This window comes from Fukomys damarensis, unplaced genomic scaffold (assembly GCF_012274545.1).
Source record: "Fukomys damarensis isolate Sample0158 unplaced genomic scaffold, DMR_v1.0_HiC HiC_scaffold_35, whole genome shotgun sequence".
NCBI classification, from domain to species: Eukaryota; Metazoa; Chordata; class Mammalia; order Rodentia; family Bathyergidae; genus Fukomys; species Fukomys damarensis.
In genome coordinates, this window is record NW_022900947.1 from 8,232,865 (window position 1) to 8,255,542 (window position 22,678).

General features: G+C 40.0%; 1 protein-coding gene across 1 annotated transcript in view; it reads right to left on the minus strand.

The window, feature by feature from the left end:
• The window catches only part of Bod1l1 (biorientation of chromosomes in cell division 1 like 1), a 55,331-nt gene that overhangs the window by 14,187 nt on the left and 18,466 nt on the right, over nucleotides 1-22,678 (minus strand). Inside the window, exons 11-19 of the mRNA XM_010641935.2 lie at nucleotides 22,124-22,196; nucleotides 13,814-19,853; nucleotides 11,167-11,231; nucleotides 9,987-10,071; nucleotides 6,690-6,733; nucleotides 5,761-5,818; nucleotides 4,126-4,196; nucleotides 3,421-3,493; nucleotides 2,435-2,514 (exon numbers count right to left, since the gene is read on the minus strand). Of these exons, the coding sequence (XP_010640237.1) occupies nucleotides 2,435-2,514; nucleotides 3,421-3,493; nucleotides 4,126-4,196; nucleotides 5,761-5,818; nucleotides 6,690-6,733; nucleotides 9,987-10,071; nucleotides 11,167-11,231; nucleotides 13,814-19,853; nucleotides 22,124-22,196 (6,589 nt within the window). The remainder of the gene's footprint in view (nucleotides 1-2,434; nucleotides 2,515-3,420; nucleotides 3,494-4,125; nucleotides 4,197-5,760; nucleotides 5,819-6,689; nucleotides 6,734-9,986; nucleotides 10,072-11,166; nucleotides 11,232-13,813; nucleotides 19,854-22,123; nucleotides 22,197-22,678) is intronic.

The following is a 22,678-nucleotide window of genomic DNA, read 5'->3' on the forward strand; positions in this document are numbered from 1 at the left end:
AAAAAAAAAAAAACCAACAAAACAAAACTAAAGACCAGGTATATCGGGAAGATCAAAATATTAACCCAGGAATTAAATCAAGGACAGGATCAATGACAAAAACAGAAATGAGAAGGCATTTAAACAAAACACAAACACAGACTTTCATCCCACCAAAGGCAAACTTTGGGGAAAATGAGGTGGAAAAGCCTGACAGTCCACCATCTGGACCTCCTGAACCAATAGCACGGGAAGTAAAAAAACAGATAAATGAGGCTCTAGAAAAATTCAAAGCAGAAATAATTTCCCAGGTAACCACAGAGATGGTGAGAAGAATGAAAGACATGATTAGAGACTCTAGAACAGAAAAAGATTAAAAAAAAAATAATAAATAAGATGAGCTCAGGACCATGATGGAAACCATGAATGCCCCGCATAGAAAAGAAATGGAAACCTTGAATGCCCAACATAGAAAAGAAATAGAATCCATGAAACATATTCAAACAGATATCCAGGAGATTATTAAAAAAAAAAAAAAATGCAGAAAGCATTCACAGCAGGATGAACAAACGTGAAGACAGAATTTCAGATATAGAAGATAGGATTGCAGTCAGTGACCATGTAAAGAGAGATCTCTGAAAAGCAAAAAGGGACCATGAGAAATCAATGCAACAACTCTTAGATGATGCAAAGAAGAATAATGTTAAGACTGATAGGAATCCATGAAGTAGCAGGAGAAAGTAGTTCAAATGGCAACAAAACAAAACAAAAAAAACCTGTTCACAGAATTAATGACAGAAAACTTACCAAACAGAGCGGAAGAATTTGATACAGAGATAAGTGAGGCATATAGGATTACTACTAGCCATGATAAAAAAAAAACCTAGACATATAATAATCAAGATTCTGGATACCCAAAAGAACAAAATACTACAGTTAGAGAAAAGAAAGAAATCACATGCAAAGGAAAGCCCATCAGAATCACAGCAGACTTTTCAACACAAATCCTCAAGTCAAGCACAGCCTCAAGTGAAGTATTTCAAATCCTAAAAGAAAACAACCTCCAACCTAGACTAATGTACCCTGCAAAATTATCTTTCAAATTTGATGGGGAAATAAGATACTTCCATGAGAAAGAACATCTGAGAAATTTCATGAACACCAAACCAGCACTCAAAACACTTCTAAACAATTTCCTGGAAAAACAAAAATGAAGACCACAACTCCGTAAGGGCCAAAAGAGCAAATATACCAGGCAAGGTAAGAAATTAAAGGGAGAGAGGGAAAAATTAAAAAATAAAAGAACAACAGGAAAATAACATGACAATGAAAAAAGTCTATGGGGAAAAAAAGGCCAGTGGCATCCTGGTACAAAAACAAAAACAAAAACAAAAACAAAAACCCTGAAGGCAAAAATCCTGACATAAGGGTTCAACTATAAAATGGCATGGGTATTATTGTTTCTCCTGCAGCATGGAAATTGTTCTTGGTCTCATCCTGAACTTCCAAGGCCAAAGAACACATTGATAGAAACTGGCAAGATATTTTTCCCCCTGTGGAGTAGTGGAAAGGAGCAATTGGAAATAAGGGATAAATTAGAAAGTGCCAAGAGATTTCTGGGTGTCTACATGGAATAATGTAGAGCAGTGATCACTCAACAGTTAAATTATCTACCCTGAGTCACACAAGTTTTGAGCATTAAATACCAAAATGTTTCTGCTACCATACTAATATAGTATATAACTATATAGAGTAAGATGAGAGGAAGATATATTAAAAAACTAAAATGTTTTAAGTTTATTTCTAAATGGCCCATTATAAGTAAATGGAAATTCTCCTTTCTACTATTTTAAATTTTATTTAAATTATTTATTTCAGAGTCTATTAGGGTTAGGGTATCAGAACATCCATGAAGAGGTGTGTAGGGGAAATATGGGGAAAATCTGGGTCTAGAACAAGAGGGCAGGCAAAGAAATAAAAATCTGTGAGCTAGCTGCCTGAGCCCTCAGACAAAAAGCAGAGACAGGTGAGGTTGACCCCGGAATGCCTATATTTTAGGACAGGAGGTAAGCTAGAAAGATGGTACAGTATTGATATTTCACAGTAATGTGCATCACTGCATTTCAATATTTTGGTGCAAGTATCTGGGATTGAAGCACATGATATTTTGGAAGAAAGCATCAAGGAACCTCAAGAAATCAGCAATACTACTGAACAAAAACCTAGGCAACCACTGCATCTAAACTGTGACATTGATACAATCTCCTAGTATAAGAATCATGAAGTTTATTTTTGGTGAGGGGGCACTAAAAATACACATCTTTTATAACAAAAAGATGTTTATTGTTCTGCTACACCAAAAGTAAAAGGGATACTAAATCGAAAAAACTATTACAATAAATATTCACAGTGATGTAATTAGGTTAACGCAATGCTTAACATGTAGAAAAAGTACCTTTGTGTCTTGTGGCTCAGTTTCAGAGCATTGTCTCTGTCCTGCTTCTATTCTGGAATCCAGGACATCTGGATTATCATCTGTAAATCAATTTGGACAGACTCACAAAAGAGTAAAAGCTAAATGAAGAATGAAACTCACTGTTCTATTTTAAGACAGTTTGAGGCTTCTTTTTTAGGCCAGCAGTACAGTAAAGTCAGTTATTTTAATAGCATTCAAAATGTCATATGATTTGGGTACCAAACATGGGCCTTTGGCTCTGGTAAAGCAAAAATAAGAAAAAATTATAACACACACACACACACACACATATCAATCATAAAAAAATCCTCAAGTGCTAAAAAAGGTGCGGTGAGGGGGTGGGCAATGACTTGGTAATAAGAGTCCCCAGAGAGTCAAGTCAAGTCATAATCACTCAGAAGTTTAATTTCTCTATTTATTAAATGGTGAGAGTACCTGAGGATTAATGAAAAGATAAACTGGGAATGTACACAAAATATCATGGGTAGTACCTGAGTAGAACACAAACTCAATAAATTACTATAAATTACTATAAATCTTATGCTCCTAAAAAGAAACATTATTTAACAACCCATTCTTGATTATACATTCACTCAACAAGTATTGATTTAATTTCTACTTGGTGTCAGGTAGAAAGGACCCTACACTGTTCAATAATGGTGATTACTGAAATCTGAAATTAAAAACAATTAAAATTTTATTCTGTCATTCACACTTATCATATTCAAGCACTCAAATGAAATACCCAGTTCATCTTCTGAGGAAGGGTAATGCCTCTTTCCCTTTGTTTTAGGGATATGCCTTTCTTCCTCTTCAACCTGGAATTAAAATGACCATGTTAAAGGCAACAGAATCTAGACCACGTACACTGTTCAAATGGTGATTACTGAAATCTGAAATTAAAAACAATTAAAATTTTATTCTGTCATTCACACTTATCATATTCAAGCACTCAAATGAAATACCCAGTTCATCTTCTGAGGAAGGGTAATGCCTCTTTCCCTTTGTTTTAGGGATATGCCTTTCTTCCTCTTCAACCTGGAATTAAAATGACCATGTTAAAGGCAACAGAATCTAGACCACGTCAACTGAAAGGAAGTGTAGAACATAAAAGGGTAAAACCCTTTGGAATGAATTGCTATATAAATAAAAACATCTCAACAGTTTTGACATCCAGGCTTAGATTAGACTAATTTTCTCAGCTTAAGTCTTTTTTCTGGATTTGAATGCAAATCCTTATAAAAATCCAAATCTATTTCTGGTTACATACTGAACAACAATTCTAAAACACATGCTTAAAAATTTTTTTTTTTCTCATCTCTGAAGTCAGGTGTTAGTTACATTGATGACATATTATAATTAGTAGTGTTTTCTCTGGCCTTTCAGTGGCCTACTAAAAACGGGCTTCTTACTGTTGATGAAAAATAGTAAATGAAAACACGTTTTAGTCATAAAACATGGCCAATTACAAATAATCCCGGGACCTGCCAAATCACCTAAGTATTACCACACACAGCAGAAGCAGGTAAAATGATGTGCATAACTCTTAACACATCCACTTAATACTAATTTATACAAAGAAGTAAAGCCTTTCTAAAGCTTCTCTTTGCATTCAGCTGAAAATTCTACCTATTAAACACAAAATGCTTGAGCTTATTATGAAAACATACCTCTTTAGGGTCTGCTTCAACAGCATGAGCTCTTGTGGTTTCTGTATTGACTTTTCTGTCACCGGATATCTCTGAGTAGTAAATTTAACCAAGAAAAAAAATACCTTAAACCCTTTTAAAGTATTTTTTATTACGATATATAGTTTTAGGTGTGTGTGGGAAAGCAGATATAGTAGTTCTACTGAGTACCAGCTACATATGAGGCACTGCAGTGGACAGTTAACAAATGATTTGGGGTGGGATCTTCCCAACAAGCTGTCAGGTCTGCTCTGATCTTTGCTATTGTGAGTAAATGGCAATCAACGTGGGAAATAACATGTCCAGGACTCCACACTGGATTTTACACTTAGACTGCAAGGCCTTTCCCTTAAGCGTGTGTATTAAGAAATGTCTGAAGAAAACAAAGAAATACTGTTTTACAGTCATCAGATTAGCAAACAACCAGCAGTCTAACAGTATCAAGAAAAGGAGAAGATGCAGAGTGACATTTGCCACTTGGAGACAACTGGGCACATCGAGCACACTGAAGAGCTGCCTGTAACTGAGCAGTTACACCTCAGAGATACAGCTACATGTTCCCGGAAACAGGTATGGGAACATACGAAGAAGCACCCTTTAATTTGGAAAAGTTGTAACACCTAAATATCCACCAAAAAATAACTGGTATATTTACCTGATGGAATATGAACCAACAAGTAATACCATGATTTCAAGGTGCTGGGATCAAACCCGTGGCCTCATGCATGCTAGACAAGACACTAAGTCATATCCCCAGCCCCAAAGTAGCAATTAAAGAGTTTTACAAGTCAACAGGACAAAAATCTAAGAATACTTCAAGTGAGCAACTACATGGAGATCATTTATGTAATGTGGTACTGTTCATGAAAGGCAATACATGCCATATATTATTTATGGACTTAGAGATTTTATCTGTTAAATGCAGAACTCCTTTTGGAGTGAGATAAAAGAAAAGACTGGGGAAGAGCATTAAGAAAACTGACTATATTTGCAACATTTTCTGTGTGAATCAAATATGACAAACTTTAAGATATGATTAAATTAGGCAATGGGTACATGACTTTATAATTACCATTATTTTACTTTTAAGTATGATACATTATAAAATATGTGTACAGTGAATAGATCCTCTTTTCCCCATGCTTGGAATAGCAAATCAACAAAATCATTAGGAACCAGCAAAATCCTCCATTCTGGTTGGAGTTGTTGATCTGTACAGTTTGTGTACAGTGAGGTCTCACCCCTGGGAGAAGACCCACAAAAAGCAATAACCCTGATCTATTCCCATATTGAACCTAGCTGTTAGAAGTTAACAAATGTTGAGTGTTAGCACAGAATTTCTAGACTTGATGGTACAAGCCATAGGGGACTATGCATTTTGTACTTAAGTGGGACCAACTGCACTGTGAGGTTCTGGTGAAGTTCTAGTAGCTACTTCAAGCAAGGTTCTGCTTCTCAGCCGCACAGCCTTGAAGAAGTCATCTGATCTCTGTGAACCCCACTTTCTTCAACTACAGATGTGACGCTTAACATTCACTTCACTAGATTAACACAGAGCTGACTCTCAAAATGGTGATTGTAATTAATACCACAATTACCCCTAATTCCTGATCTTACCTCTGTTACAAGGTTGGTTACGAATTTCTTCATTTGTTTGTGAGTCTGAGTTCTCAACCTAAATATACAATATAAAGGGTTATTTATGGACAGCCACAAAAAGGTGCTTAAAAGTAGGTGGGGAAAGGAGAATTTACATAATCTGGTTGCCTGGGGAAATTCCAAAAGAAGTTAGAATACATGTTTTTTCAATGGACCCAGAAGCTCATGAGCATAAAACACTGCCTCTATGAAAATATTTCAATCTAATCCCTCAATGCTTCTCATCTTAAAAATGGTTTTTGCAAAAAAGTAAAAAATAAGAGAAAGATTTTCTGAATTTTATGAATTCCCTTCTGATCCAAAGAGTTTGCATGATTTTCATTCTTTAAAAACTCTTACAGGATTTTCTCATAAGACTAACTTTCTGGCATATCTTGTCAGCTGTACTTTTAAAATTTATTTTAAACTGAAGGGGAGTATCTTAAAATATGCTACAACATTCTAAGTCCCAGACACAGAACTCAGTGCCTATCTGCAGGTCTGCTCTTGAGAAAGGGGCTGCTCGATTCAGGGTGTGAGACAGGAGGGAACACATGCTGCCTGGTAGCCAGGTTTCAGCCCAATGCAACTTCCAGACCCAGACCTGAACCATGCTAAGAGGGGCTTTTCCTTCTTTGCTGGCAGGGAACATATATAGAAGCTTCCAGCTATAAAACAGTGGTTCAATGAGGTGAGGTAGGCATTTAAGACATTAAAATCCAATTTTCAATTCTATTATAACAATAAAACCAGATAGTTTAGAGTTTGTCAGTAACAACAGATAAATGAGGAAAAGTAAACACCACTGTTAGCATTTGAATGTGAGGGAAGAGCGCACTCTCAACATCGCCTCCCTCCAACAAAACTATCAACACCACCAAAAAATCACTACCCTTACAGTTACTTACATTTAGGGATTCTTTCACCATTGAAGGATTCTTCTGTAGGTCAGCTGTTCAAAAAAAAAAAAAATCAGACATAAGGAAAAAATATTGGTTTTGAATTGCACAGAAAAAAATAAAGATCTTCGGGGCAGTTAAATAAGATTAAGTCCTAAGCCTTTGTGAATTATAAAACTTTGGCCAATTATTTTTTACAATCTGTGTTCTCCCTACTACCAGAAAAACAATGGAAATTCATGTTGCCTGCATTTTTGTAACAATGGCAGTGGTCCATTAAGTTGCTACAGTAATGTAACTATTTTGGTGATCTGGAGTTTAGAATAACATGGAAGACCTGACTTTAACTGTTAAACTGCAATACAACACTGCTTCTTTTAAAAATAATGCCATCAAATGAAAAGTTAGATCCTATCCCCTCAAACAGCAACAGTCTGTTTATAGTCTCTGCAAACTTGAAGTACAAGGTCTACTGTTTCTACTCAACGGTGACAGAACACACATATTTCTTTCAAACAACTTCCTTTTACGTAAATAGATCTCTTATTGAATTGTACCTAAACACACTAAAGCAGCCTAAAATATAACCGGGGAACAAAGGAGAATTTAAAATCCAAATGTGTTACCTTCTTGACAATTAACAAATGAGATGTTATCTGAAACTGTGGAACACAGGACCCATGACACAGTTTCCCTCATATACCTTGGATACATCAGTCATCTCAGCACCAGAGTTACCAAGTGTTGGTATGGTCTCCAAGACTGGCTGGTATCTCTACTTACTTATAATCTGTTTACAAGGCCCCAAGGCCATTTCAGTAATTGTATCTAAGCAGCAGGTCCCCAGTTGCTGCTGCTCCCACCTCCCAGATGGTGGTCATAGGGGCTTTACACATATGTATTAGTTTTTCAACCTTAACGTTTCCACATCCCTACTCCTTACACATTTGCACTTCCACTTCAATGACTTATTTCCATCAATCACATCAATTTCAATTTCACCAGTTTTTATAAGTATCTGGCTTGTTCTGTCATGATCCAAGATGAGTATGACAGACAACATAGCTGCCTCCCCCAGCACTTTCACCAACAGCCAGACTTTGGTCCAGGACACTATGTGGTTCCAAAAAACAAGAGTATCTGACTCAGTTTCAGCCAAGCAGCAAGCTACGTTTCTCCAGTCACAGCACTAGTTTAGGGCAGACACACATATGTATGCTGATTCACAGTAAGTCTTAGGATTCTGGCCACAAAGACCACAAAGCTATTTCCCTAGAGGCATGAATGAGAAAGCAATGAACTCTGTGGAAGACTAGAGAAGAAGTCAAATTCCTTCTGGATGTGCCTGTGGGGTTACCAGCTTGCTCTTGGATTATGCTTTGTCTTTTTAGTTTTGTGAGCTGATAAATTACTTTGAAGCAATTACATATTTGAAGGGATTTTGTCATTTGTCACCAAAATCACTCTATTACACCTCACATGCAGAGATATTCCACAGTTTAATAAAAAGAGAAGTGTAAGAACCAAGATGGATTATGTAAAGGTTCAAATTTCCAATGATGAATATCATTATATTGTATACCTTAAATGTATCAATAAAATTAAAAAATAAAAAGAGAACTGGCTTAAATTTTGTCACATGACCTACAGACAGTCCTGTTTATCTCTTTCCTTTGGGGCTGAGGTGTGAACTAGGGCCTTTGCACAGAATGCAGACAACACATCACTGTGCTATACTCCCTGAGAAATGTTTTTCCTCATTATGTGAATAGAAGCAAATATAAAATAATGATTAGAGTACAAACCAGAAATAATTCCTTTTTTTTGGGGGGGGTACTGGGAATCTAATTCGGGTCCTTACACTTGCAAGGCAGGTGGTGGAACCGCTGAGCTAAATCCCTGGCAAAATAATTCTTTACTGTCACAATTCTTCTTGCTTCCCTGTAAGTTCCTGGAGCTTCCACCAAGTGATCCACAAGGGATCCATTAACGTCCCATTACTGCTAAGATGTTATTTGGCTTATGAACTTAAGAGCACACAGTAGGGTTTTCCAGAGGCATAGGATGTATCCATAACCGTATGGTTATGGTGGGTGTTCTTCACATACTTCCATCAGAAGAGCAAACAGCAACAGAGTGAATATGGAAACAGATAAATGAGAAACCAGGTGTTTTCTATTAAGCCTGACTTAAAAAGAGATTTGCAAAAATGTAAAACTAAATGTTTTTCTCACTAAACTTTGTTCTTTGGGGAAATTTAGTTATTTTTCATTAAAAAGAGGTTAAATTACAGTAAGCTAATTATATTGAGTTAACACTTATAAGTCAGCTTTAATTTCTGATTTGGTAAATGTCAACAGGTGTAATTCACATAACAAACGCTCTTTAAGGGCTCCAGCACTTAACGTGCTTTGGAGACAACGCTGACAACCACTGCCCTGCTCCTTTCTGATGCTGAGGCTCTGCCCAACATACACACTGGCAGCTGCCAATGAATAATGCTGCACAGAGTCCAAGAAGAGGCTGTGCAGGCTGAGATCAGCTTCATTGCTATCACTGAGCAAAAGCCAGAGTATCCAGGTAGAGCCAGTGGGATTAGCAGGCACCGCAGGACCTGCAGACCATCCTGTAGGGAATGTGAATGCAAAGGCCACTGGATGGGCAGGAAAGGAAGGGCATGGAAAGACATTGTGGGACAGAGTATTTGCTCTAAATATTTTCTTTTTGCCACTGTTATGTGGGGATATCAAATTTAAGCAATTACCTTATAGTATATTTAATTGATGTTTAATGGGAAAGTATAAGCTAAAAATAAGAGAGTAAAAATTCCCTTTAATCTATTTAAAAAAGTGAGCTGTTAGCTAGGCACAGCAGTGTACATCTGTAATCTCAGCTACCAAGAAAGCTGAGGCAAGGCCTAGGGATTTAGCTCAGTGGTGCTGCACCTGCCTTTTAAGAAGCGCAAGGTCCCGAGTTCCATCCCTCATACCAAAAAAAAAAAAAAAAAAAAAAAAAAAAAGGAAAGCTGAGGCAAGAGTAAAACAAGTGCAATGCCAGCCTGGGAAACTCAGTGGCAACTTGTCTCAAAATAAATTTTTAAAAAATTGGCTGGGTGTAGCTCAGTGGTAGAGTACTTGCCCAACCATGCATAATGCCTTGGGTTCAAACCAATCCTTGATGTAGAAAAAAGTGAGAGGCAGAAACTCAGTCTGTGTTTTATAAATCAGGTATTGCTTTTAGGCTGCAATGAAAGGTTAAAACATACGCAACACAAAAACAATGCGAAGGACCATTAAAGGAGCTTACCCATTCCAGTTGGCTTTCCCCCACACTGACTTTCTCCCACCGCTAGAATTTCACAATTTTTCTTTTCTTCTGAAGGCACAAATGTCTAAAAAATCCAAAGCACCATAAAAATAAGTTAGCTGTGGTTTTTACAATAAGGATGCAAGACTAGCCTCAAGTGAATTAGAAAAATAACCCCAGCCTCTCGAAACAATACAAAAATCTAGCTTCAAGCTCCAAAACATTAAAAAATGAACACATTACCCTTGAAAAACAAAACAAATTTTAAAAAGAAATAAAAATCAGTCCAATCCTGCTTCATCCACCAGTGGTTCTCACACTTCAAAAGTAAACAACACAACACACGGCTCCTCCTGCGTGTCCCACCCCCCGCCACGCTTCTGTCTCACCAGTGGTCCCGTGAGCTATTCGGGCTTGGGGGCTGCACTCCCCGCTCTCTCCAGTCGAGAACACACCCCCGCTGCCCAGGCAGCTTGCTTTTCTTCTGTCACTCACTCGGAACACCTCTCAAGTGCCTGTGCGAGCCCTCGCGGCTTCCTGCCACCACTCTTTCTGGGTGAGCGGTGCCCCTCCGCACTGTTTATGGCCCCCAGGTGCACTGAGACCCAGTGATTTTAACATGTACAGTTGGAGGTTGGAAAGGGAGCATGGGAGCACGGAGACTGAAATGATATGGCACACAGGCCATTAAAAAAAAATTCTAAACGTGCTGGCAGGAAGTCACATTAAACTTTAAGCAGAACAATACCAGGACCTAATTTCTGTTTCCGAAGACACCCTGCAGGGCCTTGAACCACAGACTAGGAGGTGGAGGAGAGAGTGTGACATCAGGAGACATGGAAGTAGCAGCTCTGACGAGGAAGATGGCTGTAGAAATATACGGATGAGTTCCTGTTCTGCTTTGGAATGGAACCCATGATAGCCAGCAATGGATGAAATGCAGGTGAGGGGGAGAAACTGAAGGAGACTCCCACGCTTCTGGCTTGAGAAATGGAATTGACGATGGCCCTATTTACGGAAACTGAGGGTCTCAGCTTCCCCCACCCCATAAGATATGGCAACAACAATACTAGTCATCAGAAGTACAAGGACAGCAGGAGTTACAGTGTATGTGTCTGTCTCAATCACAAAATGGCACATGTCCACGAGCAGTTCAGCATAACTGAATTATCAACCATACCTCGGTTTTCAAGTTGGCTGTCAGCTCTGATCCTTCTAAAACCTTTGGTGGAGACTCTTCATTGCCTAGTGAAATTCAAGCCATTATAACATTAACAATAATTAAAGAATCTAATTGTAAAATACATCCTAAATCAGAAAGAACCAGAATGTTGTTATCTGGCAGATCATTCTACTTTCATTGCCTATTTTATTGTAAATAAAAGACAATAAAAAGGACCATTTGGTATAAAAGGGATCTGGATGGAAGGCAGGGGCACTGACTCATTCTGGGGGAGTGGAGCTGTTTCTTGTTTGCAATAGCAAGATAGCTGCAAAGAAAAATGGCAAAATATTATTTATGGAGACATCTTATTTCCCAGTAGTTTTCTGCAGGCGTTTCCAGCAGTTTTATCCCTAAAACAATATGTTCTGAGCTGCTGAGGTACATTCTTAATAAATGTGATTTATAAACTGATTCATTTTACTTGCTTCATGCTAACACAGCAAAACTGAACATAAAGTTAAACTGAGAGGCAGACAAAAGGCTAACGGGGTTTTCTCGGGTGGAGACTAAGCTTCATCTTGATCTTGCTTTTTTCCTTTTCTCCTGGCCTTATGCAGCTGTGGATTCTTCAGTTTCCCTTATCAGCCCCACATATAAGCTGCCAAAGAAAAGCCTTCTTTCCTCTAAGAGTATGCAGGACTTTTCTTGCTAAAAGCTCTCCTATTTTTGCTCCCCTAGGGGAAGGAAAAGTGAGATGCGGAGGAGTAACAAATTGTAGCAATGACTGCATGGTAAACAGTTCTGGAGCATTCAATTTACTCTAGGCTAAATTCAATGGAAAATTTTAAAGTTATACACTCCAATCCTTAGAACATATCTTAATGTCTCCTTTCTAAGTCTCTATAATGAACAGGACTAAAGTTCCTGGCCTCAATTTCCCAAGGCTAGGTTAGATAATAACTACGTTCAAGTCTAGAAGTCTAGGATCCTACAATGCATACAGCGGGAAGAGAAAAGAAGTGAACACCCCTTAGCCCCTTCAAGTCTATCCCCTCTATTTCCCTTCAGTTCTCTCAGTGCCCTGATCTTCACCCCATCCTACGCATGTGTCACATTTCAGGATGTCCCTGACAACCTGGGCGCAGTACATGGTGGATTCACTCCTCTCTACCCATAGAGACAACTATTTCTAAAAGACTGGCATTCTATAGAATCTGCATCTGTGAGGAGGGAATTCCTCTCTCTCTCAAACACACTCTAAACCAGAAATGAACTCATTTTACTTGCACAGTAAACTCTTAGTTAAAAAAAAAAAAACCCAAAACAAATCAGGGGCTGCAGGTGTAACTCAGTGGTAGCCTAACATGTACAAAACTCTAGGTTTGATCCCAGCACCAAAACAAACACACAAACAAACCCATGCCCCCGCAACCCAAAAAAGTGCTCCTTGATTAGAAGTAACAAGCAGACTGAACTTACACATACTATAAAATCTACAATAAATTGAATAAAGTTTGGAATGAGGTTTGCTTTTATAGTATCACCTCTTTGATTGTCTCCATTTTCTCCAACAGAAAACAAGGCTCAGACTTTTTTTTTTTTGCTTTTTTGAGACAGGATCTCACTATGTAGATGGGACTGACCTGGAACTCACTATGTAGCCCAGGCTGGTCTCGAACTCACAGCGATCCTCCTGCCTCAGCCTCCCGAGTGCTGGGATTACAGGCGTGCGCCACCATGCCCGGATTAAGGCTCAGACTTTTCCTAAAAGGATGAGTGCCATACACATTTAAATCATTTGACCCTATTTTCTCCTCTTTGAAATGAGTGATATAAAAAAGCACTCATTAGGGCTGGGGATTTAGCTCAGCGATTCAGTGGCCTGCTTTGCAAGCGCAAGGACCGGAGTTCAATCCCCGGTACAAAAAAGCACTCATTTTATATAGTTGACTGACAAGACATCTGAAGATCAGAGGTGGGGATGTAGTTTAGGGATACAGCACTTGCACAGCCCTGAGTTCCATTCCCAGAAATATAAAGATCAAACCTTTTAGAAGCCTTTCTGCAGATTTGGAGTGATTAGCTGAATTCCCATGCCTCAGCTTCCTGTGTCTTTTCTGACACATGTGAAATAGATTTAAGGTTTTAAACACGTCTTTTTTGGAAAAGCTCAGCTGTTCTGGTTTCCTTCTTGTCCCCGACACCTCATGCCATCATAGGTGGGACCTTTGAGAGGTGGCTGGATTACAGGCTTACAGCTGACTTGCTCTTAGAAGGTGGGGCCTGGCTGGAAGACGCGGATCATGGTGGGTATGACTGGGATGGTTCTATTTTCCTTCCCAGCTCCTCCCTTGAACTCTCTGCTTCCCAGCAGAGCAGCTCTCCTCATCCACGCTCCTCTGCCATGTTGCCCTGCCTTGGAGTCAGCCCTATGGACTGAAATGTTCTGTCCTTCTCTAAGTTTTGGATGAAGATATTTTGCCCTGGAAATAGGGGTAATAACTAAATCATCCAGCATGATAAGTTATTTTGAAATGTTATGATAAAAGAAAAAAATCATACTGATTTATCATTATGAATTCAAAATCTTTGAAAGAGTTTTAAATAAACTGTTATGCAAGTGTCTGTAAAAAGCTAAAATATACAAGTAGAAACAGATTACCTTTGTCACACAAATTCTGTTCAGCAGAAACAGTCACCTCAAGGTCTTCTGCCCTGAGGAGTGACGCTGTCCTCATGCCATGACCTTGTTCTGTTTTCTCAGCAGATGCTTCATCAGTTTGCTGGCCATGATGGTCACTCCTTGTGGTCAAGTCCGCCTCACATGTGGGAGCTGATACAGCTACAGGGCAGGCAGCTGGAAGGACTGCTGTGTGGGAAGGAGCAACTTTAGACTCTTGGCCCATGATACATTTGGTGGCAGTGGTTTTCAAGTTGTCCTCTGGACCTAGCTGGTCAGGAGGAACAGAGGAATACTCTGCAGCAGTGTCTCTAACAGGTGGCACGTCATCAGCCTTTTTAGCACCGGTACTTACTACTGCCAAAGAGTGAGTGCTGAGACAAAGGTCCTCAGCTGGGCACCCAGTTGTCTGCTCTGGTCCTCTCAGTGGGACAGGTGCGGGAGCACTGCTCTCCAGGCCCCTTCCTGCTGCACAATGGGCCATGCCACTGCCCTCTGCTGTCTCAGCCTCTGCAGTTTTGGCCTCCCTTGGAACGGTGCTCAATGACATAGCCTTTTCTACATTTAGGAGATGCAAAGTGCTCTGGTTCTGTCGTTTTGCTGCACATGAGTTTTGGTCAGGGAAGTCCTTGCCACGTCTCTCTTCTTCTGCACACCCAGTACTTGCCTGGCCTTGGCCTGCAGAGGGCTCACAGACTGGCAAGACGTCATGCCCTTTCTCAATACTCACTGTCAGCATGGGGTCCCCATTCTTGTCTCCTGTGAACAGCCCAGGGCACTGACAGTTATTGTCCACAATTTGGCTGGGCGTGGGGATCTCACACTTGCTCACTCTTGCCGCTGACAGCTCATCGCTTCCTTCGGGGTTGCTTGCAGCCAGCTGATTCTCCCTGCACTGGTGCGGGCTGGTGACCATGAGCACACACTCAGCTGTACTAGTGGAGATGATTGCGGCATCACTCAAGTCTTCCTCTTTTCTTGCAGGGGTGGCCTGGTCTTCATCAAGAGGGACAGCACCAACCATGACCGCTTCACATCCTTCAGAAGTGCTTGTGGAAATCATGGCAGTGTCATTTGTCTCTTCTGCTGGTGTGACCAAAGGGCAGACTACCTCCTGAGGGACAGCGCTGGACACAGAGCCCTCACAGTCTTCCCCTGAGCTCGTTGAGATAACAGCACTTCCGTCTGTAACAGACTGTGTGTTTTCACTTACACCAGAAACAGAGGCCTCACAGTCTTCTGCTATGCTGGTGGAAATGAGAGCACATTCATCTTTTTCTTCCTTGCTGGTTGAGGCAAGAGGACTTTCAACTTCTGCAGGAGCACTGGGCATTGGCACCTCGAAGTCCTCAGTGCTTACCAAGACTGGACCTTTAGCTCTATCTTCAGCCACTGCAACTGGCTGCTGACTCTCAGCACATTTGATGGTTATTGCACTGGAAATAGGCACTTCAAACTCTTCCCCTATGCTTGTGGAAATCATGGCACACTCATCTTTCTCTTCACATCTGCTAGGAAGTTGACTTGCATCACCTGAAACTGCACTGGGTGTGGGGGCCTCAAATTCTTCCACGTTTACTCTGGTGCCTTCCAAGCTTTCTTCATTTGTCAGGGTACTTGAACGTCCCTCTCCTGCATCTATAATCATGCTCACCTGAGGGGTGTAATCATTTGTTGTACTGGTGGAGATCATCAAGCCTTTGCCTTGACTTTTACTCCCAGCCAAGCTATCCTGGTGGGAAACAAGAGTGACTGTAGTGGCCATGAGGCCATCACACTCTTCATTTTCTGCAGAGGTGATTATGCCTTCATCTTCTTTTTCACTTGGTGATGTGTGGTCAACTTCACATTCAGGGACTGCACCAGACACATGAACATCGTAACTGCCCCCCACCAGGCCAGTGGAAATTGTGGTATCTTCAGCCTTTTCTTTCCTAATGAGCTGACTACCACTTTGATCAGAGGCTGCACTGGTCATGGGACCCTCACAACCTTCTGGAACTGGTGCCACTTCACTCTTTCCTACAACTGCACTGGTCACACTACTTTCCACAATTGCTTTGGCACTGGAGCAGATCTCTGTCTCTTTGATTTCCTTCTCTGCAGCACTCACACTATCGATGTTACTTTCATTTGCATTCATGAGGGCTGCCCCAGCCTCAGTGTCCACATGTTCTGTTGCAGGACCAACCTGACTGTCCCCTTCTGCACTTTCACAAATCGGCACCCCTTCATTCTCTTCGCCTATCATACCTGAGCAAGTTGAAGCGTGTCCAATTTCATTTCCTCTCCCAGTACTGGTCACAACACCCTCTCCCTCGTCATCCTCCTCCTTTGCACCCGTGCTGGTCACAATGTCTTCATCATCACAGGGGCTAGCAGCAACTAAGGGGACATTAGTGACTTCCTTGGCCACTGTGCTGTCCATTGCACTCTCTCCACTTTCTTCTGTTTCCGAACTTATAGGACAGCCTTCACTGCTGTCTTCTGAGCCTGTGCAACTCGCCGGGCCCTCCCCATCTTCCTCTGTTATTCCTGTGCTAGTGACTGCACTCTCACCTTCTGCACCATCGATCACAGAACCACCACCCTCTTGGTCAGCACTTGTCCCAGGGGGTACATCATTATCTACCAGGGCCACTTCTGCCCCTGTAGCTATGTGCTCCTCCCTGGGCCCTGCTCCTGTTACTGAGCAGATAACAAAGTTATCACTTCTGCCTTCTGCTCCCGTACACGTCACAGTGCCTTCTGTTTCTTTTTTGGGACCCATTCTTGTTCTGTTTCCCTGGGTCCCATCAACGTCTTCACTGCTCATGGATCCTGTTCTTATTTCTGTCCCAGCACTTGTCACTGCTCCATCACTTTCAATTTCACTAATAAAAGTAACAGTCCCTTCGACTATTTCTGAGTCTCTACTTGAAGAACCATCACATTTTTCTTCAGAGCCTGCACTGGTTACCGCATCATCTTTTTCTTCTGACACAACACTGTTCACACTGGCTTTGATTTCACCTGTATGAGCAGATGCAGGTCCTGTGGCTCCGTCTTCTGATTCAGGCACCGTACACTCTCCACTTTCGCCTTCTTTGGTGCTTGTGAGGAAAGTTTCACTTTCAGCAAATCCTTCAGTGACAATACCCCCACCCTCTTCAGCTGCTGCAAAAATGGTGCATTCACTGGCTTCTGCCCCAACCTGGACAGGTTTGTTTCTAGTGCATGCACCCACTATGAAGCCTTCATCTGCCTCGATGCTGGTGCATGGTAAAGCCATCCCACTCTCTCCTGTTTCTGAAGAAGTAGTGGTGGCATCTCCACCCTTTACTGGGTTTGAGGTGATGCCCTGATCCTTTCCTTCAGTACTAGTGGGTACAGAAGCCTTTTCTGCTCTGTCAAACTCAGGTGTTTCATTTCTGTGCTGCAAAATGGAGGACGCAGCATTGCTCTCGTCACTGGTGTCTACCTCACTGCTTCTGTTCCTTCCTTCAGCACCAGCTGATATGTTTATTTCACCTGGACTGCTATTATGTTCAAGTTTGACAGTTTCAGCATTTTTGTCCGTAGTTCTGAATGTCTGCTTTACAGTGGGTTCTGTACTTAATTCATTTTCTTTCTTGACTGTATCCTTCAAGCTGTCTTTGCTAATGTTCTCATTTATCACAATTATGGCTTCTGACTCGCCAGCAAGAGGTGTAGTTACTTTTCCTTCTCCTTCTTTATTGTCCAGCAGAGTGGCCTGGTGACCTTCTGGAGTGTGACTTCTACCAGCCAGGCTTGCTTTTGCTGAGGCATCTACTGTGGAACCTTCACTATCTTCTTTGCTATCACTCATCCTGGTGGTCTCTGATTTCTTAACAGTTAAGCTTTGGTTAGGGAGATCAGAGTGATCCACAAGGGAGGTGCTGCCTATGCCCCCTTCTGAAACAGTTCTTCCGTCAACTCCAGGAATTAGATCTGAAGCTTGAGGTTCATTCTGAGGCACAATGCTCTTGGAACTTAAGATCGGTGAGGGGTTTCTATTTGTGGAAAGGTCAAGAGTAACATCTTGAGCAACATGCTCATCAGTGGGTCTGGATGTGCTTTTCACGTCCTTCTGCAGCCTAGCATTTTCTGATGGGATACTCAGCAACATTCTGTGATTTGTTTCAGAGTCTACATTCATTTCGTGAGCTCCTTGCTGAATGTGCTCTTTCTCCCTGGAATTTGGTTTGGATACAGCACTTTGGATATGCACTTTCTTGGCCAAGGTGCTTTTATGGTCAGTATGCTTTTCAGAATTGCTAGAAACTCCTGTTCCACGCCCTAATTTACAGGCTGCAGCTGTTTTTGAATCGATGGTGGAAGTTTTTAATTCATCCTTTAGAACTGTGGCAGTAGTTTTTTGTTTTGTGACATTTTCAGAGTCAGTGTCTTGTTGAGAACTACTGTTGCTGTTGTCTTGGGTTTTAGATACTTCATTTCTGACAGCTGCTTCATAATCAATTTCCATTGGTTCTTGTTCAGGGACTGATGTGGAATCACCACTTCTTCTTGGTTTCTGAAGGGAGGAACTATTGGGAGTACCCAAAGTACTTATCAATTTTTCCTCTCCTTTGGTTGTTTCTTGTGATAAGCTTCCTCTTCGATTTTCATACAACCTTCTACTTAATTTCTTTTCTATGACTGAGCCGTTTCCTCTGGACTTTTCATGATTACTGTCAATTTCTTTGCCATCTTTCTCATCTGCTTTATTTTCTTCCTTCTTTTTCATGTCTTTACTATTATGCTTTATGCTTCTGCTTTTTTGCCCATCTGATAACTTTCTCTCAAGTCTGGAGGAGCTTGAATCCTTTTCACCTTTGTATTTCTCCTTAACCAGTGGTAATTTAGCTCTGTGACTGGAGTCTTTCTGTATACTATGTGAAGAAGTAGCACTCTCTAATACAGGTTCAACACCTGTTTCTTCTACAGGTTTGTCTTCAACTTTAGACTTGCGCTGTTTTTCTGGGTCATTTTCTTCTATGCTCTTCTCCTTCTCTAGTTTTGGAGGGGCTGCCTGTTTTGTAACACTTTCTTGTAATTCTGTTTCAGCAACTTTTAATTGTTTGCCTTGACCTTTTGATTTAGACTTCACTGTAAGTTTATCTTCCAATAAGCTCTTTGTTCTTCTCCTTTCCTTGTGAACAAGCTCTTCTGGTTTTAAGTTGCCATCTAAATTAATTGAGTCTGTATCACACTTATCTTCTGAACCACTTTCGCTTCTTCTCTGTAATGTGACACCATGTTGCTTGGAACTTAGAGCATCTTTCTGAACTTTTGGATCACTTGATCTTCTTGATTTGTGCTCTGCTTTCATTTTTTCAGTTGACAAATGTCTCTCTTTTTTGTTGTTCTCCTTACGCACATTCTCATCTGTTTTTATAATATATTCAGAAACTGGCTTTCCATCTTTGCCCAAAACTGATAATTTCCTTTCATTCCTATGTTTATTTTTTCGTTCAGCTTTATCATCTGAAGAAGGCTTTGTCACTTGGCTTTGTTTCTGAGTATTTTCCTCTACTTTTAAACCTTTCTCAGAGGAATACACTTCAGTCTCATCACCTGTTTTGTGCGTGCTGTCACCCTTATATTTATGTTTTATAGACAATTTCTCTTCTGACAGAATTTTTTCTTTTTCAGGCTTTTCCTTGGACGATTTTGCTTCTTTCTTAGGAAGGCTTTTCAAATGTGACATTTCAGAATCATCTTTCTTCAGATGCTTTTCAATTTTCAGTGTGTTTTTTTGTTTCTGGGGTTCTTCTGCACCAATTTCTGAGCGTTCTATTTGCCTTTTGCCATCTCTTGCCTCAGTTTCTTCCTGTGCCACTTCCATTACAACAGGAGTCGATGTTCGTCTTTTATGTTCTCTCTCTACTTTGGATTCACTTTTGTTTTCATCAGCAGAATGCAATGATTCTGAAAGTCTCCGGGCAGGCTTACTTGGTTCACTTTTTGCATGAGTGTGCTTTAGTTCCTTTGAAGAAGATGCCTTTTCCTTTTCATAGTGCTAGAAGAAAATAAAGGTTAAAATATGAGAAATATTGAAATAATTTTTAGATTCAAATTTAATATCTGGGTGCATTTAAAATGCTAATTACTGGAACATGTGATACCTAACTCAATCCTTGGAAGCAACGTGTGGTAAGGTTTCATTAATCTCTCCAAATATTATCAGGAGGCTGGAGCTCAGTGTGACTCCTGAACTTGACACTTCTGCAACAAGGAGCTATTCTAGAAACAAGTTGAGATGATCTTGTTTTGAGTCCAGCATTCTTCCTGTACATTTTAGACAGCTTTATAAAGAGCCTAATTTCTCCTCTGAGGTTTACCATGCATTTGAAAAGCTTTTAAGTGTACAATACCAGAGCCCCTAATGCCCAGGTGTCATTAATAAGTATAAGCAAAATGAATGGCAGTCCTGGGCTGGGGATTTAGCTCAGCAGTTCAGTGGCCTGCCTTGCAAGCACAAGGACCCGAATTCAATCCCCGGTACCAAAAAAAAAAAAAAAAAAAAAAAAAAAAAAAAAAGACAGTCCAATGTTCTTTTAAAGTTAAAACTATATATGCTAATGGAAATAATTTAGGAATTTAACACTGAAAGAAAGGTTTCTTATATTTAGAAACCCAAACTATTGAGGAAACCAGATAATTTAGAGTACTTCTGTAATATTTTACCTACGAAGTTTCAAAGTACACAACTCACAGTACCAATATCATATACATGAATACATTTATGCATTCAGGGGAAGGTGCTGAGACCCTAACATCTGAACTTTCTTATCTAGCACAGTCTGGCAATGAATAGATTATTAATGTTAATCAACAGACACTGATTAATTTCACTTCATAAAAACTTGCTACTTGCTATAATTATGCTCATTTAAGTAAGGGGCCAAAGACCTTTATATCTCTGGGTCAGCCTAACACTGCAACTTCTTAAATTTTAACAAGACGACTATGTACAGAAATCCAAACATCTTAACAAATACTTTAAATTTCTCAAAGAAAAAAGCAAGAGGAGTTTACACTGAACTAATTTTTACAACAGAGTCTAAATAATTAATGTGAATATAATTTTATGGGGTAATTTCTCACAAAAAATTATCAAAAAATATTTAAAACTATGCCAGTGAGCCAGGCGAGGTGGTGCATGCCTGTAATCCCAGCACTCGGGAGGCTGAGGCAGGAAGATCGCTGTGAGTTCAAGACCAGCCTGGGCTACAAAGTGAGTTCCAGGTCAGCCTCAACTACATAGTGAGACCATGTCTCAAAAAAAAAGAAACCAAAAAGCTATGCCAGTGAGACATCAGAATGTACTTCTAAATATGCACCTAGTTTCTGATTATAGAAATTAAAAATGTTTACTGGCTAAGAATAAACAATCATTACTGTCCTTCCTTCCCCCAAATGTTATAATGTTTTAGCTACAGAGTTATAAATACGGCTGTATAAATAGGATTTAAAATCACTGAAATGCTCAAATCTGGCTAAGTGGCAGCACATGCCTATAATCTCAGCACTTGAGAGGTTGAGGCAGGAGTATTGTTTTGAGTTTGAGGCGAGCCTGAGCTATTTAGTGAGTTCAAGGCCAGCCTGAACTACATAGGGAGACCCAGTCTCGAAAAATAAATAAAATGATCAAATCTTACATATAACTCAAGTGTTTAAATATATAAAAAAGGAAAGCTTAAATAATGATATACCAGGCCTGGGATTTAGCTCAGCAGTTTTGGCCCCTGCTTTGCAAGTGCAGGGACCCAAGTTCGATCCCTGGTATCTCCCCCTGCAAAAAAGATATACCCATTCTGTACAATCAAAGACAAAATTTACAAAGAAACACAAAATGACTAAAGTGTGAAAAACATTTGGTCAGATTACTTCCACTGTAAAAAATTATATCCGCATGTGGACAAGTAATGAAAGAATAACATGGATAGTCTTATGGTGGAGGCATTTTAGATTTTTCCCCTTTTTGTTCCTTCTCATGATTATTACTGGGAACTTTGCTATTGTCAGTGTAAGATACAAGGTGGGCATGGAAGGAAAAAAAGAAAAGAAGCTATTTATTAAATAAAAGACATATATATAAAACAAAAATTTTTTAAAGTATAAATCAACTCACCAAAATGAGGAATGCAGGCCATACTAGGATGGGGGCTCAAGAATGCTAAATGGGAAGAATCTTTCATTTTACATGGAAAAGGTGACTTACAAAGTTTTACTACAAAGGACTAAAAGGTTTATATCTAACAAAAGAGTATTTGAAACAGAGTTTACCTCACTTGTTTTGAGGGTTTCTTTAGAGTCTTCCTCAGACTGCTGCTTCTTTTTGGAATTCTCTTCAATGTTCCTAAGGGTAGGGAAATGTCTATTACAAACACTGACTCGAATGTCAGAATTTCTCAGTAAGGTAGGAAAAAAGCATTCCTTTACCATAAGCACTAAATCCATAATGGAGACTTGTTACACATCAAATTAAATCCTATTCTTAGTTGACACAGCAGAACATAATACCAAATGTGGCATGAACTGTTCTTGATGCTAAAAGAAAGTATAGCAGAAACAAAAATCCTCAATTTACATGAAGATGAATACTGTATAAGCTATGTTTATATTTTCAAAGTCTTACCATCTTTTGAGCAAAGAGAGTAGCCTTTTTATTCAGATCAATAGAGATACAGGTATAAATTTGAGAGCAGACTCTTCTTACTAAACTCTACAAATTAGTGATTCAGTTATCTTGAAGTCCATCCTTAACTTACATAATTGCAACTCAAGCAAACAGCGAAATTGTAGCCCATGGCTCATTAGACCTCACAGCTGCTCTCCCAG